Source organism: Musca autumnalis, unplaced genomic scaffold (assembly GCF_047663935.1).
Source record: "Musca autumnalis isolate F117 unplaced genomic scaffold, ASM4766393v1 scaffold_5, whole genome shotgun sequence".
Lineage (NCBI taxonomy): Eukaryota > Metazoa > Arthropoda > Insecta > Diptera > Muscidae > Musca > Musca autumnalis.
The window spans coordinates 193225181-193245271 of record NW_027412088.1 but is presented as its reverse complement, the minus strand read 5'-3'; the positions used below and the strand labels follow the sequence as shown (position 1 = coordinate 193245271).

Genomic DNA, 20091 nt, shown 5'->3' with positions numbered 1-20091 from the left:
CTGTGTAGAGAAGATGGCCTCAGGAGTTCTTCTCTGTAGATAAGAAGGCCACAGGAGGTCTTCTCAGTAGAGAAGAAGGCCTCAGAAGGTCTTCTCTGTAGAGAAGATGGCCTCAGGAGTTCTTCTCTGTAGATAAGAAGGCCACAGGAAGTCTTCTCTGTAGAGAAGAAGGACACAGGAGGTCTTCTCTGTAGAGAAGAAGGCCTCAGGAGGTCTTCTCTGTAGAGAAGAAGGCCACAGGAGGTCTTCTCTGTAGAGAAGAAAGCCTCAGGAGGTCTTCACTGTAGAGAAGAAGGCCACAGGAGGTCTTCTCTGTAGAGCAGAAGGCCTCAGGAGGTCTTCTCTATAGAGAAGAAGGCCTCAGGAGGTCTTCTCTGCAGAGAAGAAGACCACAGGAGGTCTTCTCTGTAGAGAATAAAGCCATAGGAGGTCTTCTCTGTAGAGAAGAAAGCCTCAGGAGGTCTTCTCTGTAGAGAAGAAGGCCTCAGGGAGTCTTCTCTGTAGAGAAGAAGGCCTCAGGAGGTTTTCTCTGTAGAGAAGAAGGCCTCATGAGGTCTTCTCTGTTGAGAAGGAGGCCTTAGGGAGTCTTCTCTGTAGAGAAGAAGGCCTCAGGAGGTCTTCTCTGTTGAGAAGAAGGCATCAGGAGGTCTTCTCTGTTGAGAAGAAGGCCTCAGGAGGTCTTCTCTGTAGAGAAGAAGGCCTCAGGAGGTCTTCTCTGTAGAGAAGAAGGCCTCAGGAGGTCTTCTCTGTAGAGAAGAAGGCCTCAGGAGGTCTTCTCTGTAGAGAAGAAGGCCTCAGGAGGTCTTCACTGTAGATAAGAAGGCCTCAGGAGGTCTTCTCTGCAGAGAAGAAGGCCTCAGGAGGTCTTCTCTGTAGAAAAGATGTCCTCAGGAGCTCTCCTCTGTAGAAAAGAAGGCCTCACGAGGTCTTCTCTGGAGAAAAGACGCCCTCAGGAGGTCTTCTCTGTAGAAAAGATGTCCTCAGGAGCTCTCCTCTGTAGAAAAGAAGGCCTCACGAGGTGTTCTCGGTAGAAAAGATGTCCTCAGGAGGTCTTCTCTGTAGAGAAGAAGGCCTCAGGACGTCTTCTCTGTAGAGAAGAAGGCCTCAGGAGGTCTTCTCTGTGAGTAGAAAACCTCAGGACGTCTTCTCTGTAGAGAAGAAGGCCTCAGGAGGTCTTCTCTGGAGAAAAGAAGGCCTCAGGAGGTCTTCTCTGTAGAAAAGATGTCCTCAGGAGTTCTCCTCTGTAGAAAAGAAGGCCTCACGAGGTCTTCTCTGTAGAGAATGAGGCCTCAGGAGGTCTTCTCTGTAGAGAAGAAGGCCACAGGAAGTCTTCTCTGTAGAGAAGATGGCCTCAGGAGGTCTTCTCTGTAGAGAAGAAGGCCTCAGGAGGTCTTCTCTGTAGAGAAGAAGGCCTCAGGAGGTATTCTCTGTAGAGAAGAAGGTCTCAGGAGGTCTTCTCTGGAGAAAAGAAGGTCTCAGGAGGTCTTCTCTGGAGAAAAGAAGGCCTCAGGAGGTATTCTCTGTAGAGAAGAAGGCCGCAGGAGGTCTTCTCTGTAGAATAGAATGTCTTAGGAGATCTTCTCTGTAGAGAAGAAGATCTCAAGTGGTCTTCCTGTAGAGAAGAATACCTTAAGTGGCTTTCTGTGTATAAATGAATACCTCTGGTGGTCTTATCTTATTTCCTTTTCAAAAACATTTTTGATGATAACCTTGAAAAGTCCTTCGCAGTTCCAGTTTTTTTTTAGATTTTAGCGAATTTTGTGAGAGTGAAAGTTTTAATCATAAAATAAGCTGTGCTATATTTTCTCTAAGAATTTAATTACTGTTTCCCATGCCATTGGGCCCCAAGAACAAGCACAAAAGTGAAACCAAAAACCAGAACCTACCATATTTCACAATCATTCAGAAAAACCTCAAATAACACTGAATTTTTACTGTTATAAGCGTGTAATTTTTTTTCAAAAACCGTTTGCCAAAAAAATATGTTTTTTTTTGTGAAATTGAAATTCAAAACCATGTTAAGGTGTGATGATGACTGTGTTAATGATTCATGGCGGTGGTGGTGGTGTCATTTGGTGGCAGAACTTGGCGAAGATCCAATCAGTCAGTCAGTCGGTTGTCGGTGGTGGTGGGTCAATGTTAGATAAAATAAACAGACTAGGCCACCTAGACCACGACCACGACAAGTAAAAGATGGGAAACTCTGATATGATAATGTTATTTATTTAATGTTTTGGTGTTGTTGTTGTTTGTTAGTGCAACAATACAACAATAAATAAAAACAAATAAAAAGTTTGTTAGTTTTGAAATAGAAATGAAACAAGAAGAAGCTCCAATCTACTTTTGTTTTCTTTTGAGTTGTTTTTATTGTTGCTGGTTTTATTATTTTGTGGTGTTTTTACGGTAATTTCACGATTTTTATGTTAATTTTATATGCATGCTGCTTGGCTAGCTTGTGCACAGCAGTACGGAGTGGGTCAGGAGTGTGTCAAAAACCCTTGGATAAAAAAGCGAAGAAAAAATAGAAATCAAATTAAATATTTATTTTTAAAAAAACTCCAATAATTGCCTTATTTTTTACATAACCCCCTTTTGACATGTGTTTCAGCGATAATAGCCCCCCAATCCATAAAAGCGTTAAGTACATAAAAATCATCAGTACCATCCGTATTGACCCATCATCACCTCATTAATGCCATAATCATTAGGTTGCCACTTTAGAAGCGAAAACAAAATGAAAAAAAAAACAATTCCCCTCTCACTTTTTTTTTAAATTTAGTTGATGTCAGCTCTTCATTTTGGTGTGACACTTGACACCAATAACAAGTGTAGAAAACACAACAAAAATATGCTACAATTTCATCCACTTTATCTTCTTCTCTCCTTCTCCCATACCCCCAACAAAATCTATAACTCACAATATTGTTAAACAATTGCTACTTCAAATTCCTTTTTCAAGTTGTTTTTTGTTTTTCTCAGCTGTCATTTAATGTCAAATCAAGTGTGGCATTTGATAAAAGGGCTGAAAGAAAAACAAAAACAAACAAAAAATCTATCATAGGCCTAGTAACAAACACACAAATAGACACACTATGCCAACCACACACACACCAACACACAAAGCCCTAAACTTTGTCAAGCCACAACTTCCAACTTGGTTTCAAATGCGGCAGGTTTTTTGTCAAAGGTCTTTTTGAAATTCCGCAACAAAAACATTTATGTTTGTGGTTCATTTAAATTTCCCATGTGACAAAAATTAACGGTATCATAGATGTTGCTTTACATAATTATTGCGTAATTAAATGAATCAGAATGTCGGTAATACATCAAGTTTATGTTCCAAGTCTTGGTTCGATCTCACATTACAAGTGCAAGGTGCGACTGTGTATTCAAAGCAGTTTGTGGTTCTGGTGATGAGAAAACGAACAACAGACCGCAAATGTTTGGAATTTCTATATTCTTATATTCTGTAAAGAGGTCTTGAGGTAATTTATTCTATATAGAACACCTCCTGAGGTCTTGTACTCTGTAGAGAAGTCCTCCCGATGTCTTGCATAGAGAAAACTTCCTGAGGTCTTCTACTCTATAAAGAAGACCTCTGAGGTCTTCTACTCTATAGGGAAGACTTATCGAGGTCTTCTATTCTATAGAGAAGACTTCCATAAGTCACCTACTCTACAGAGAAGACCTCCCGAGGTTTTCTAGTCTATAGAAAAAGCCTCCCGAGGTGTTATATTCTATAGAGAAGACCTCCCGAGGCCTTCTACTCTATAGAGAAGACTTCCCGAGGTCTTCTATTCTATAGAGAAGACGTCCCGAATTCTTCTACTCTATAGAGAAGACCTCCCGAGGTCTTCTACTCTATAGAGAAGACCCCCGAGGTCTTCTATTATATAGAGAGGACCTCACGAGGCCTTCTACTCTATAAAGAAGACCTCTGAGGTCTTCTACTCTATAGGGGAGACTTACCGAAGTTTTCTATTCTATAGAGAAGACTTCCATAAGTCATCTGCTCTACAGAGAATACCTCCCGAGGTTTTCTAGTCTATAGAAAAAGCCTCCCGAGGTCTTCTATTCTATAGAGAGGACTTCCCGAGGTATTCTATTCTATAGAAAAGACATCCCGAGGTCTTCTATTCTATAGAGAAGACCTCCATAAGTCTTCTACTCTACTGAGAAGACCTCCCGGGTTTTTCTACTCTAAAGAGAAGACCTCCCGAGGTATTCTATTCTATAAAGAAGACTTCCCGAGGCCTTCTACTCTATAAAGAAGAACTCTGAGGTCTTCTACTCTATAGAGAAGACTTCTCGAGGTCCTCTATTCTATAGAGAAGACGTCCCGAAATCTTCTACTCTATAGAGAAGACCTCCCGAGGCCTTCTACTCTACATAGAAGACCTCCCGAGGTTTTCAACTCTATAGAGAAAACCTCCCGAGGTCTTCTATTCTATTGAGAAGACCTCTGAAGTCTTCTACTCTATAGAGAAGGTTTCCCGAGGTCTTCTATTCTATAGAGAAGTCGTCTACTCTATAAAGAAGACCTCCTGAGGTCTTCTACTCCATAGAGAAGACTCTCCGAGGTCTTCTACTCTAAAAGAAGACGAGTTCTTCTACTCTATAGAGAAGACCTCCCGAGGTCTTCTAGTCTATAGAGAAGACGTCCCAAAGTCTTCTACTGTATAGAGAAGACGTCCCAAAGTCTTCTACTGTATAGAGAAGACCTCCCGAGGTCTTCTACTCTATAAAGAAGACCTCTCGAGGTCTTCTACTCTGTAGAGAAGACCTCCCGACTCTACAGAAAATACCTCCCGAGGTTTTCTACTCTATAGAGAAAACCTCTCGAGATCTTCTATCCTATAGAGAAGAGCTCCCGAGCCCTTCTACTCTATAAAGAAGACCTCTGAGGTCTTCTACTCTATAGAGAAGACTTCCCGAGGCCCTATATTCTATAGCGAAGACGTCCCGAAGTCTTCTACTCTACAGAGAATACCTCCCAAGGTCTACTACTCTATAGAGAAGACCTTCCGAGGTCTTTTACTCTATAGAGAAGACCTCCCGAGGTCTTTTACTCTATAGAGAAGACCTTCCGAGGTCTTTTACTCTATAGAGAAGACCTCCCGAGGTCTTTTACTCTATAGAGAAGACCTTCCGAGGTCTTTTACTCTATAGAGAAGACCTCCCGAGGTCTTTTACTCTATAGAGAAGACCTCCTGAGGTCTTTTACTCTATAGAGAAGATCTTCCGAGGTCTTCTGTTCTAAAGAGAAGCCTCCCGATGTCTCCTACTCTATAGAGAAGACCTCCCGATGTCTTCTACTCTATAGAGAAGACCATCCGAGGTCTCCTACTCTATAGAGAAGACCTCCCGAGGTCTCCTACTCTATAGAGAAGACCTCAATAGATATTCTACTCTAAAGCGAAGACCTCCATAGGTCGTTTACTCTATAGAGAAGACCTCCCGAGGACGTTTACTTTATAGAGAAGACACCCCGAATCTTCTACTCTATAGAGAAGACCTCCCGACGCCTTCTACTCTACAGAGAAGACCTCCCGACGCCTTCTACTCTACAGAGAATACCTCCCGAGGCTTCTACTCTATAAAGAAGACCTCTGAGGTCTTCTACTCTACAGAGAAGACTTCCCGAGGTCTTCTATTCAGAGAAGACTTCCAGATGTCTTCTACTCTATAGATAAGACTTCCCGAGGACTTCTACTCTATAGAGAAGACCTCCCGAGGTATTTTACTCTATATAGAAGACCTCCCGAGGTCTTTTACTCTATAGAGAAGACCTCCCGAGATCTTTTACTCTATAGAGAAGACCTCCCGATGTCTTCTACTCTATAGAAAAGACCTCAAGAGATATTCTACTCTAGAGCGAAGACCTCCCTAGGTCGTTTACTCTATACAGAAGACCTCCCGAGGTCTTGTACTCTATTGAGAAAACCTGCCGAGATATTCTATTCTATAAAGAATACATCCCGAGGTCTTCTACTCTATAGAGAAGACCACCCGAGGTCTTCTACTCTATAGAAAAGACACCCCGAAGTCTTTTACTCTATAGAGAAGACCTCCCGACGCCTTCTACTCTACAGAGAAGACCTCCCGAGGTCTTCTATTGTATAGAGAAGACCACCCGAGGCTTTCTACTCTATAAAAAAGACCTCTGAGGTCTTCTACTCTACAGAGAAGACTTCCGAGGTCTTCTATTCTATAATGAAGACGTCCCGAAGTCTTCTACTCTATAAAGAAGACCTCCTGAGGTCTTCTACTCTACAGAGATGACCTCCCGAGGTCTTATACTCTGTAAAGAAGACCTTCCGAGGTCTTATACTCTATAAAGAAGACCTCCCGAGGTCTTCTACTCTATTGAAAAGACCTCCCGAGGTATTCTATTCTACAAAGAATACATCCCGAGGTATTCTATTCTATAGGGAAGACCACCCGAGGTCTTCTATTATATAGAGAAGAGGTATTCTATTCTACAAAGAATACATCCCGAGGTATTCTATTCTATAGGGAAGACCACCCGAGGTCTTCTATTATATAGAGAAGACAACCCGAGGTCTCCTACTCTATAGATAAGACCTCAAGAGATATTCTACTCTAGAGCGAAGACCTCCCTAGTTATTTTACTCTATAGAGAAGACCTCCCGAAGTCGTTTACTTTATAGAGAAGACCTCAAGAGATATTCTATTCTACAGAGAAGACCCCCAGAGTCTTCTGTTCTATAGGGAAGGCCTCCTAATGTCTTCTGTTCTATAGAGAAGGTTTCGTGAGAGAAGACCTTCAGCGATGACCACTTGAGGTCTTCTACCCTACAGAGAAGAACTTTTGAGGTCTTCTTCGCCACAGATAAAACTTCTGACGTCTTCTACTCTACAGAATACCTTTCTAGGGGTCCTACGCTACAGAGAAGACTTTCAGGGGTCTTCTACGCTGCAGAGAAGATCTTCTGAGGTCCTCTACGCCACCGAGAAGACCTTCTGAGGTCCACTACGCTACCTTCTGAGGTTTTCTGCGCTACATAGAACACATTCTTGGGTCTTCTACGCTACAGAGAAGACCTCCTGAAATCCTCTACGCTACAGAGAAGACCTTCTGAGGACTTCTGCGCTACAGAGAAGACCTTCTGAGGTGTTCTACGCTACAAAGAATACCTATCTAGGGGTCCTACGCTACAGCGAAGACCTCCTGAAATCGTCTACGCTACAGAGAAGACCTTCTGAGGTCCACTACGCTACCGAGAAGACCTTCTGAGGTCTTCTACGCTACAGAGAAGACCTTCTGGGGTCTTATACGCTACAGAGAAGGCATTCTGAGGTGTTCTACGCTACAAAGAATACCTTTCTAGCGATCCTACGCTACAGAGAAGACCTCCTGAAGTCGCTACAGAGAAGTTTTTCTGGGGTATTCTATGCAACCGAGAAGGCCTTCTGAGGTCCACTACGCTACCGAGAAGACCTTCTGAGGTCTTCTAATCTACAGAGAAGACCTTCTGGGGTCTTATACGCCACAGAGAAGACCTCGTGAAATCGTCTACGCTACAGAGAGGACCTTCTGAGGACTTCTGCGCTACAGAGAAGACCTTCTGAGGTGTTCTACGCTACAAAGAATACCTTTCTAGGGGTCCTACGCTACAGAGAAGACCTCCTGAAATCGTCTACGCTACAGAGAAGACCTTCTGAGGTCCACTGCGCTACCGAGAAGGCCTTCTGAGGTCCACTGCGCTACCGAGAAGACCTTCTGAGGTCCACTACGCTACCGAGAAGACCTTCTGAGGTCTTCTACGCTACAGAGAAGACCTTCTGGGGACTTCTACGCTACAGAGAAGACCTGCTGAAATCGTGTACGCTACAGAGAAGACCTCCTGAAATCGTCTACGCTACAGAGAAGACCTTCTGAGGTCCACTACGCTACCGAGAAGACCTTCTGGGGTCTTCTACGCTAGAGAGATTAAATTCGGAGGTCTTCTACTCCACCCTCCTGAGGGCATTTTCACCACATAGAAGATTTCCTGAGAACTCATGATGATCCCTACACCCCCCTGATGATATACCTTCAGATATAAGACCTCCTGAGGCCATTTTCACCACATAGGTAACCTGCTGAGACCCATACACTTCACTGAGGACCTCATGGAGCCTTTTACTCCACATGAGAAACCTCCTGAGGTCTTCTTCGCCACATAGAAGTTCAGTTGAAGACCTTCTGGAGTCGTCTACTCTACATAGAAGACCTCCTGAGACCTTCTTCACCACATTAAAGTTCACCTGAGGTCTTGTGCTCTACATAGAAAATCACCTGAGGTCTACTATTCTACAGAGAAGACCTACTGAAGTTGTATATTCCGTAGAGAAGACCTCTATAGCGGAGAGTTTCAGTAAATGCGAATATCTTTTCAATGAAATCTGCGACATTTAAGTTTCTATGTTTCTTTTCAATATCTCTCTTTATTTCTATTAAAATGTGTGTGGATCATTTATATGTAAATGACCCAAATTGGCGGCTAATTAACTAAATATGTGCCTCTCCCTCACAACACACAACTTGTGAAATAATCGCTGATTATTTGTAAGAAATGGGTCAATACAAGTTTCTGCCTTAAGTCTTTTGTATTGATAAGGCAATTTCAAACCAGGAATGCCCATTACAGATAAGCAAATTAATTAATTAAAACTGTTACTAATGTGCCCCAATATGCGGCACTTTTAAAGGGGAAATTTTGTTAATAAAAATATTTCTTTAAAGCTGCTGCCATGGCAAGATGTTAACACACATTTTAACCAAAACATTTGAATAAAATCTGCATAAAATAACAAAGCTGAGAAAAACGCTGGCATTGAACTTGAAATTTTCCAAAACCATTTGAGGTATTTTTTGTTGTTTTAAAACTTTCTGAGGAAAACGCTGCAGTGTTGTAATGTTTTCAAAATAGTGAATGACTTCATTGTTGTTATGCAAAAAATAACAACAAATAATTACAGTTCAATAAACATATTTAGACGTGCTGTTCATATTAAATGATTTTGAGTTTAAAGAATATTTTGTGCGTAAACGCTGAATTTTTTGGCGAAGATGTGTTTTTTTCTGATTTTTCGTTTTTTGGCAGACACCCTGATGGGGGCTTAATGCAATCTTGATGCACTGCCGCATGTTTAGAATATTAAATAGCTTTTTTGGAAACAATAGTGTAGGAGGTAGTTCGTATAAATATGCCTTTAATCTAGAATAATGATAACAGTTGCCTAATAAGTCGAAGATAAGCAGCTACATTCAGGATCTCCAACAATGATGTTTAAAGTAATTTTTCTAAAGTTTTTTTAAAGAAAATTGAGTTTAAAATAAATTTTCTTTTTAAGGTTTTATTAATAGCCTCTATAGCCTATGCTGCCGCAGAAGCCCCCTTTGCCCAGCATCATAAGGCGCCATATGCACCTGCTGGATTCCGTCCCGATATACCCTTTAATTTGCCCGGTGAATATTTGCCACCAACCAGTTTTGATGATGATACCGCAGCTGAACAACAATATGCCGACAATCAAGGTTATCAATTTGAAATTTCCAAACAACGTGTAGATTTCGCCGGGCAGGAGGTGCAATATGTACCCGTCAGTGAACCCCACAGGCAATATGGCCCTCCACCCAGTAACCAACAACCAGGAACAAACACCAATGGTGGTGGTGGTGTTAGACCCAATAGACGTCCCTTTAACAGACGTCCCTCATTCCCCGGAAATCGTGGACAACCCAATTTCCCCCAACAACCCCAGGCCGGTTCCTTCAATCCACCACAACGTCTACCCAATCCTCAAACCGATGAACGTTTTGAACCCCAACAAATTCCCCACCAACAACCTGCTGCCCAATATGGTGCCCCCATTAACGTAGATCCTCGCAGCCAAGCAGCCTATGACCATCACGAGGATGAAGATGCCAAACATTTTGCTTTGGATGCCTTAAATGCTGCCATTGAAAATTATAATCGTTTGCAGGAAAATCATTCCGACAGAATCTCCCAAGGACAATATTTTGTTGTGAATCCTGATCAGTCGATACAAAAGGTACAATTTACCACCAAACAATCGGAAGCTGAAGCCAAAGATAATGATTTTACTGCCCAGCTGAAATATACCAAAGTCGGAGAACTTCACGATCCTTTGTATAAATATAATGCCGCAGGACAATTGGTGAGAATTGTTAAGAAGTAAAGTGGAAGGAGGAAGAAGTAACTTAAAAGGAACAAAAATATGTGAGAGTATAATAAGTCCATATTTACATTAGGCAATTTTCCTTGCGGCAGTTGTCAGTTTGTTGGTGAGAGAGGGTGTTGAGAGGCAAAGGGTTACCATATGCCTCACCTCTCTCACCTTCAAACTGACAATTGCCGCAAGGAAAATTGCCTAATGTAAATATGGACTAAATATGGGAAATCCTTAATTTTTTAGACATACGAAAATAAAATAAATGGTCTGTTCCAGTACTGCAAGCATCTACTAATTTTTACTATTTTTTCCGATAACATAAAGGAAAAAATGTTATCGTAGTAAAAAATAGTAGCTTCTCGCAGGTTCTGGAACAAAGCAAAAGTAAAAAATTTTGAGAAAATATTTGGTCTGTTCCCGAACTGCTAGGACCTACACATTTTTACTATTTTCTTTTTTTTTCGATAAGATAAATGAAAAATTGTTATCGTAGTAAAAATGTGTAGATTCTTACAGGTTCTGGAACAGAGCAATTGTAAATCCGACTTCGATAACTTTCGATAAATAAAAATTTATTATTTGAAATATTTTTATTTTTGTTTATTAAATAAATTGATTATTTTTCAAAGAAAACAATGTTAATTTCATTTCTCAGATCATCTTTTCCACATAAAAGTCTTCCTGAGGTAACCTAGCCCACATATAAGGCTTTCAGAGGTCTTTTGTTTCACAAAGAGTAGATCTTCTGAGGTCTTCTACTCCGCATAAGAGACCTTTAAGGTGTTCTGTTCCACAAAGAAGGCCTTCTGAGATATTCTAGCCCATATAGAATACCTTCTGATGTCTTCCCCATACACCTTCTGAGGTATCCTAGCTCACATAGATGGCATTGTGAAGCCTTCTAATCCACATAGATGACTTTCTGAAGCCTTCTAATCCACATAGAAGACCTTCTGAGGTCTCCTACCTCAAATAGAAGAATTTCTGAAGTCTCTATACCATAAAAGAAATATCTGAAGATTTCTATTCAACATAGAAGACATTCTCAGCTATCCTAGTCCATATAGGCGATCTTATGAGGTCTTCTATTCTACATAGAAAACCTACTGATGTACCGAGTCAACACAGAAAACCTTCTGTGTTCATCTGTTCCACATAGCAGACCTTCTGAGGCCTTTTATTCCAATTAAAAGTTCTTCTGAAGTCATCTATTCCACAAAGAAATTCTTCTGAGGTCTTCTATGGGAAATAGAAGAACTTCTTATGTATCCTATACCAACAAGAAGAATTTCGGAGTTCTTCTATTCCATAAAAAGAACTATCCGACGTTTTCTACTCCACATAGAAGATCTTCTGAGGTATCTTAGTCCACTTAGTAGATCTTCTGAGGTCTTCTATTCCACGAAAAAGACTTTTAGAGGTATCCTAAAAATAACATATTCTGATGTCTTCTTTTCCCGAAAGAACAACTTCTGAAATCTTGAAAACCTTGTATTCCCCATAGAAGACTTTCTGACGTATGCTTGTCCACATCGATGACCTTTTTGAAGTCTTCTATTTAACATAGAAGTCATTCTGAGGTCTTCTATTTAACATAGAAGACGTTCGGAGGTCTTCTAATCCACTTAGAAGACCTCCTGAGATCTTATATTCCCCATAGAACTCCTTATGACATATCCTAGCCCACAAAGATGACCTTCTGAAGTCTACTAATCCACATAGAAGACTTTCTGAGGTATTTCATTCCACATTGAATATGTTCTGAGGTATTCTGTTTCACCTAGAATACTTTTTGAGGACTTCTTTTCCACATTAAAGACTTTCTGAGGTCTTCTATTTCCCACAGAAGACCTTGTGAGTTAACCTAGTCTTCAAAATAACATAGAACACCTGCTGAGGTATCATAGCCCACAGAGAAGAATTTCTGAGATGCTATATTTCACATAGAATAACTTCTGAAGTCTCCTAGTCCACATGGAAGATCTTCAGAGGTCTTCTATTTTACATAAAATACCATCTGAAGTATCCTGGTCCACATAGAAGAGCTTCTGAGGTGTTCTATTCCTCTTCTGTGTGGACCTTCTGATGTTTTCCATTCCCCATAGAAGACCTTCTGAGGTCTTCTATCCCGCATAGAATATCTTCTGAGGTATCTTAGTCCACTTAGCAGACTTTCTGAGGTCTTCTATTCCACATAGAAGGCTTTCTGATGTCTTGCTTTCCACATTAAAGACCTTCTGATGTATTCTATTCCACATAGAATATATTCTGAGGTCTTCTGTTTCACCTAGAATACCTTTTGAAGTCTCTTTTCCGCATTAAAGACTTTCCGAGGCCTTTTATTTCCCACAGAAGACCTTGTGAGTTATCCTAGTCCACTTAGGAGACCGTCTGAAGTCTTCAAAATAACATAGAACACCTCCTGAGGTATCATAGGCCACATAGAAGAATTTCTGAGATGTTATATTTCACATAGAATACCTTCTGATGTATCCTAGTCCACGTGGAAGATCTTCAGAGGTCATCTATTTTACATAAAAGACCATCTGAAGTATCCTGGTCGACTTAGAAGACCTTCTGAGCTGTTCTATTCCACACAGGAAACCTTCTGATGTGTTCCATTCCCCATATTCCACATAGAATATATTCTGAGGTCTTCTGTTTCAACTAGAATACCTTTTGAAGTCTTCTTTTCCACATTAAAGACTTTCTGAGACCTTCTATTTCCCAGAGAAGACCTTGTGAGTTATCCTATTCCACATAGGAGACCGTCTGAAGTCTTCACAATAACGTAGAAAACTTCCTGAGGTATCATAGGCCACATAGAAGAATTTCTGAGATGTTATATTTCACATAGAAGATCTTCTGAAGTCTCCTAGTCCACATGGAAGATCTTCTGAGGTCATCTATTTTACATAACAGACCATCTGAAGTATCCTGGTCCACATAGAAGACCTTCTGAGGTGTTCTATTCCACACAGGAAACCTTCTGATGTTTTCCATTCCCCATAGAAGACCTTCTGAGTTCTTCTATCCCGAATAGAATACCTTCTGAGGTATCCTAGTCCACTTAGAAGACCTTCTGAGGTCTTGTTTTCCATATAGAATACCTTTCGAAGTCTTCTTTTCCTTCTACTTCCCACAGATGGCCTTGTGAGTTATCCTAGTCCACATAGGACATATTTTGAATTCATCAAAATAACATAGAACACCTCCTGAGGTATCATAGCCAACATAGAGGTCCGAGGTCTTCTATTTTACCTGGAAGATCTTCTGAGGTCTTCTATTTTACTTAAAATACCTTCTGAAGTCTTCTAGTCCACATGAAAGATCTTCTGAGGTCCTCTATTCTACACAGGAGACATTCTAATGTTTTCCATTCCCCATAGAAGACCTTCTGAGGTCTTCTATTCCGCATAGAATACCTCCTGATGTATCCTAGTCCACTTAGAAGACCTTATTAGGTCTTGTTTTCCACATAAAAGACCTTCTGAGGTTTTCTATTCCATATAGAATATCTTCTTAGGCATTATATTCTTTCTGAGACCTTCTATACCCCACAGATGACCTTATGATTTGTCCTAGCTTACATAGAGGACATTCCAAAGTCTTCAAATAAACATAGAAGACCTTCTGAGAACTTATTTTCACATGGAAGAGCTGCTGAGGTCTGTTATTCCCCATAAAAGACCTTCCGAGGTTTTCCATTCCACATAGAAGACATTCTGATGTCTTCTTTTTCACATACAAAATCTTCAGAGGTCTACTTGCTATACAAACGACTTTCTGAGTTCTTCTATTCCGCAAAGAGGCCTTTTATTCTACAAAGATATTTTGTATTCAACATTGAAGACCTTCTGCTGAAGTATTCTTTTCCTCATAGTAGACCTTTTGAGCTCTTCATTATATATAAAATACTTACTGAGGTCTTCTATTGCACATAGACGACCTTCTAAGGTATTCTATTTCCCATAAACGACATTCAGGTTTCCATTCCACATAGAAGACCTCCTGAGATCTTATACTCCACTTAGAAGACCTTCTGAGGTCTATTCTACATAGAAGACATTCTTGTGTATTCTATTCAACATAGAAGACAGTCTATTCCAGATAGAAGACTATCTGATGTATTCTGGTCCGCATAAAATACCTTCTGAGTTCTGCTTTTCCACATCGAAGATGAGGTCTTCTATTCTACATAGAAGACTATCTGAAGTATTCTAGTTTACCAAAACAACCTTCTCGTAGCAAATGAGCGTCGTCATAACCCCAGTGACCTCAGAACCAGGAAGCTAACATGGAAGTTAACAGGTTGATCGGTGAGCATAAGCGGTGGCGTCATTATAGCCGGAATAGGTGAATTGTGGGCAACGATAAAGTCACTCTCGAACACTGGAAATAAGGAAGATAGTACCTCAGTCACGTTTGGCGACGTTGCGCTGACTAACCTGAAGAAGTGTTCAAGTTATTTTAATCGGCAGTTTGTTGAGTATCCCGGTGGTAACGTGTCGAAGAGAATAGTACTGCGTCCCAATAGATCTCTTCCTGCCGGGGATGAACGACTACAATTTACAATGGATGATGTTGCGAATGTCATCAGGAAGGCTAAATCATCCAAAGCGTTGGATCCTGATAGAATCTCCATGATAATGCTGTAACAGCTGGATGAGCCGGGAGTCGAATATATCACTAAAGTTCTCAACCTCTCGCTAGCCAGGCCTATCGTTACCGAATTCTGGCAAATCGGCAGGATGATGTCGCTACTGAAACCAAGGCAAGGATGCCAACAAACGTGAAGCGTACAGACCAATTTTGCTTTTGTCTCCCATAGTCTATAGTCCAGCATCAGAAATAGCTAGCCAGTTGCTGATCATCAGCAAAGCACTACAACAGCGCTGAACGACATCTCCACACATATTAGTCAAGGACTCTCAACCGGAGCAAGCCGTGTGATAGAACAGTGATGGTAACGCTCGACTTATCAAAATCCGTTGCTACAGTCAAGCCCTCCAATCCTTTTGAGGACATCGAGCAAACTGCCTTCTACAAAATTTGAAACGTTGGATAGGTTAGGTTAGGTTTAGGATGCGTAACTGCCGTGCCGGCAGCCACTCCACTCGGAGACCTTGAGGTCCATTGTGATCATCCTGACTATTGAAATGTATGTGCTGTGGAGATGATGATGATGTTACTGTGATTCGATGATGTATGGTTGGTTATTGATTTGTAGATGAAGAATGTGGCTATGTGTATTGTTGAAGAGGTGTACCGGTTTTGGATTTGATGGTTAATGGGGGAGATGAGGACAATCATGGAATAGCCCTCCACTACCATGACTAGGGCTGAAATACTCTCTGAGGTGCCCAGGTATCAAGCGAGGCTTCGTTCTAATACAGTTGGTACCCTAACTGCAAAACTTGGTCGCATTACACCCAGGTGTTAGGGGATTTCACCATTACTTTGGTAGGAGATCGCTACCAAATATATGTCACTCAGTCCAGAGATGCACTATGAGTTTCTAGTGCCCTGTGTTGGTGCGTGACAGAGAGTGGATAACCTTTGATCGACCACAGCCTCCCAGTTCAACACTGCAAGAAGTTAAATGAGAGGATTGTGACGTCTAGCGCCCGCATCGCGCCAAGATTGTTATCCCCGGCGGGGGATAATCAGTTGTATGTATGGACGCTTCTCGTACGAGGAATTCCAAGCCCTGTAGAGTAAAACCATGATATCTCCAGAATTATTTAACCTTTATCTTTACAGTACTCTACAACCTCCAGACGGCATTGAGATCGTAACGTATGCGGATCATTGTACGATCTTGGCATCTAGTACCTTCCCCGATGTCATTTGTAAAAGGCTGAACTCCTATTTGATTGATCTTACTACCTTTTTTCACGCGAGGATATGCAAATATGCGTCACTAAATCTACGGCCACTTTCTTTACCGCATAGACTGTAGAGGTGTTCACTGAGATTCTAGGCGTCACATTCAACAGCATGTTCGCGTATGCCACATTATCTGCGACAAACTGAGGTGTAAGAACAAGTTCCTCAAGTCCCTAGCCGGCAGCACTTGGAGTGCAGATATAGAAACCTTGTTGACCACATATAACGCGATATGTCGGTCTGTGGTTAGCTGTCCGGCGTCAGTGTGGCCCCCGAATATAAATGTTTCTACGTAGGTTTTATGCTGCTACAACTATAAAAACGAATATAAATGCAACCCGATGGAAAAATACTCAAATCTGTCAGAAGGCCACCCTAAAAACTGCAAAAGTGTGCCTCCTCATGGCTTCAGTGGAACAACACCTACATGAGGAGACAAAGATTTTTCCAATACAGCAACACAATGGCATGCTTTCGTTGGGGCAAGGCGAATTTAACAAGGTGATCCAATAGTTGACGTTAGGTTGTAGTCTTCATTTGCTGTCAAATTTTTTTTTGCGCGAAATATCCACAAAAGTTAGAAGAAAACGTTAAAATATTATTCGCGAAGCTTAAACAAAGATGTTGTACACAGATATTTTTTATAGAAGCGAAATATTTGTTATTTATTTTTGATTAAAAATATGTTTTGACAGCAAATGAAGACATAGGTTGCTATTATTGTATCACCTTCTTTCTTACACCATGCGTTGGGGTAATTGCTTGGGTGCTACCATGAGTGCCATCCTATTCACTGTATGGTGGATAGGACTCCCCGATCCAGGCATGTCAAGATGTCCAACGTTACAAGAGAGAAACCCTAAATCAATAAACCTATCAATCAGGTTTAACCCTGCGTATACACATGACAGGACAGTTGAGTACATGTATTGATTGTCAAAACCCCAAAACTTGCCCGTGTGACGTAGGCGTCCAGAAAACTGTAAAAATAGTTGTAGAATTATGAATGCAAAATCGTTGATTTCTTTTTCTTTTCCGTTCAAATATTTTGTTTTTGTTCATTTTCTTTTGTTTTCAACACATTTAAATTATTATCTCACTTATTTTTACAGAAAATGTCAAAAATTTGTTAACCCTATTGTCTGTGAAAAAATTATGGACAGCTGGGAGACAGCCGACAAATGTATGTATGTATGTGTTAGTAAATCAGAGTTGTATTTGCAGACAGACTGTCTTGTGTAAACGCCTACCCAGCAAAATGTTTGCATCCGCGGATGCAGTTAAATCTCTAGAACAATTGCCGCTGGAGTACATCTTTTCCTATGAATTTTACAAGAGATAATTTGCGTCTCGTGAATTACAGCAATGTTCATAACTTTAGTTTGTATTTCTTTATTTTTTATAAAACTAATTCTTAGAATTTTAAACACTCTTTCTTGTGTTCAGAAAAAAAGACTGTAGGGATCAAAAAATTGGCTTGCTTGGCTAGGGATCTTTAAGCGAGTGCTTCCAAAATGTATCGAGCGCAGTGCATTTTCATAACTCCGTGTGGACTGCATCGAAAGATGTATTGAAATCATAACTCTGCATTGCACTACTTCCAAACTTTTTTGCTGGATAGTAAATAGCATTCAACTATCATGTGAATGCAGTCGGAGAACATCTCCAATCTATAGCAGCTGAGGAGCATCAGCTGTCACGTGAAAAACATCTGCCCAGCATGATGTTTCAAAAACAAAAGATTGAAACAGCTTGTCCTTTTTTAATGAATTTTCAGCGATCCCAAACATTTTTGCAAGAAGTCTACTATCTGTGAGAAATTATGCATTTAGTGGAATGATATGGAAACATTCAAATTGAAAATGTAACGATTTTTGATTCATGCTCCTGTTCCAACATATTCAATCAAATGTAAAAAATTATTAGTTTTTTAAATTCCAATAAATGTATAAATGAAATGTATATCATTTCCTTGTTTTGTTTACATATACCGATGACACTAACATTACAAACAAAAACAAATTTCTATAGCTTTGTTCCTTTACTTTTTTAATGGTAAGGGTGGTAAAAGAGAAAAGTGTCAAAATTGCTCAAAATTGCTCTCTCATGAACATTTTTACCAGAAAAGTAAAGGAACGGAAAAATGGTAGATCTGGCAGCAATGTCAAAAAGAAACATAAAAAAATCAATTTTCGTCTTTTATTTCACAGTTTTTAATTTAGTTTTGTCAGCGTTCGACCTTTTCTTCTGTTTTTCGTCCATTTTCTTTTTCATTGTGAAATAATCGTCAAACAAAAGTCGAAAAATCAGTTCTGCCATTTTTTGCCTGTAGAAATTTTGCTGGTAGCCTGTGGTAGAAGAGAAAGCCATTGTCGCTCTCTCTCCACTCTCACTCTCTTAAAAATTGCTTCCAGTTTTGCCACTTTTCGGGGTTAAGGAACGCTTTGCAGGTTAAAAATGGTAACCTCAGGTAAGTAAAGGAACAAAGCTTATGTGGTTGTTGTTGAGTTGTATTTGTTGTAGTATTTACTTTACCTTGTTTGTTCTACCATGGCATTTCGAGGTCTAAAGCCATGTTTATATTAGAGCTTTTTGACAGATTGAGGTGAACGCAATGGATTTGACAATTCAAACAAGCTTGATTAACTAAATCCATATGTGAACTTACTGTAATGTTTTCTATTCTAAATAGAAAATCTAAGATTTTCTATTCTATAGTCCCGGTCCACACTAGAGTGATTTCATTAAAAAATTGCATGAAATTATGCGTCTCTAGATCAACCTCCATAGTCCCGGTCCACATTAGCGTGAATTTCAATAAAAAATTTCATGAAATTAGGCGTTCTTAAATCGAATTCCCCACTACAGCAATTTTATGATTTTACCCTACTATGGAAGTCGAGTTATGGACGCATAATTTCATGCAATTTTTTCAATGAAATCACTCTAGTGTGGACCGGGAAATAGTAAAGTATCAGTTCTGCCATTTTTTGCCTGTAGAAATTTTGCTGGTAGCCTGTGGTAGAAGAGAAAGCCATTGTCGCTCTCTCTCCACTCTCACTCTCTTAAAAATTGCTTCCAGTTTTGCCACTTTTGGGGGTTAAGGAACGCTTTGCAGGTTAAAAATGGTAAAAATGGTAACCTCAGGTAAGTAAAGGAACAAAGCTTATGTGGTTGTTGTTGAGTTGTATTTGTTGTAGTATTTACTTTACCTTGTTTGTTCTACCATGGCCTTTCGAGGTCTAAAGCCATGTTTATATTAGAGCTTTTTGACAGATTGAGGTGAACGCAATGGATTTGACAATTCAAACAAGCTTGATTAACTAAATCCATATGTGAACTTACTGTAATGTTTTCTATTCTAAATAGAAAATCTAAGATTTTCTATTCTATAGTCCCGGTCCACACTAGAGTGATTTCATTAAAAAATTGCATGAAATTATGCGTCTCTAGATCAACCTCCATAGTCCCGGTCCACATTAGCGTGAATTTCAATAAAAAATTTCATGAAATTAGGCGTTCTTAAATCGAATTCCCCACTACAGCAATTTTATGATTTTACCCTACTATGGAAGTCGAGTTATGGACGCATAATTTCATGCAATTTTTTCAATGAAATCACTCTAGTGTGGACCGGGAAATAGTAAAGTATCAGTTCTGCCATTTTTTGCCTGTAGAAATTTTGCTGGTAGCCTGTGGTAGAAGAGAAAGCCATTGCCGCTCTCTCTCCACTCTCACTCTCTTAAAAATTGCTTCCAGTTTTGCCACTTTTGGGGGTTAAGGAACGCTTTGCAGGTTAAAAATGGTAACCTCAGGTAAGTAAAGGAACAAAGCTTATGTGGTTGTTGTTGAGTTGTATTTGTTGTAGTATTTACTTTACCTTGTTTGTTCTACCATGGCCTTTCGAGGTCTAAAGCCATGTTTATATTAGAGCTTTTTGACAGATTAAGGTGAACGCAATGGATTTGACAATTCAAACAAGCTTGATTAACTAAATCC

At 40.2% G+C, this 20091-nt stretch overlaps 1 protein-coding gene across 1 annotated transcript; it reads left to right on the top strand.

The window, feature by feature from the left end:
- The first annotated feature begins 9234 nt into the window (after positions 1-9234).
- Positions 9235-10468, top strand: LOC141406414 (uncharacterized). Its single transcript, XM_073991773.1, has 2 exons — positions 9235-9301; positions 9361-10468. The coding sequence occupies exons 1-2, from the start codon at positions 9290-9292 to the stop codon at positions 10207-10209; spliced, it is 861 nt and encodes a 286-aa protein (XP_073847874.1). The 5' UTR covers positions 9235-9289; the 3' UTR covers positions 10210-10468.
- Positions 10469-20091: the final 9623 nt, after the last annotated feature.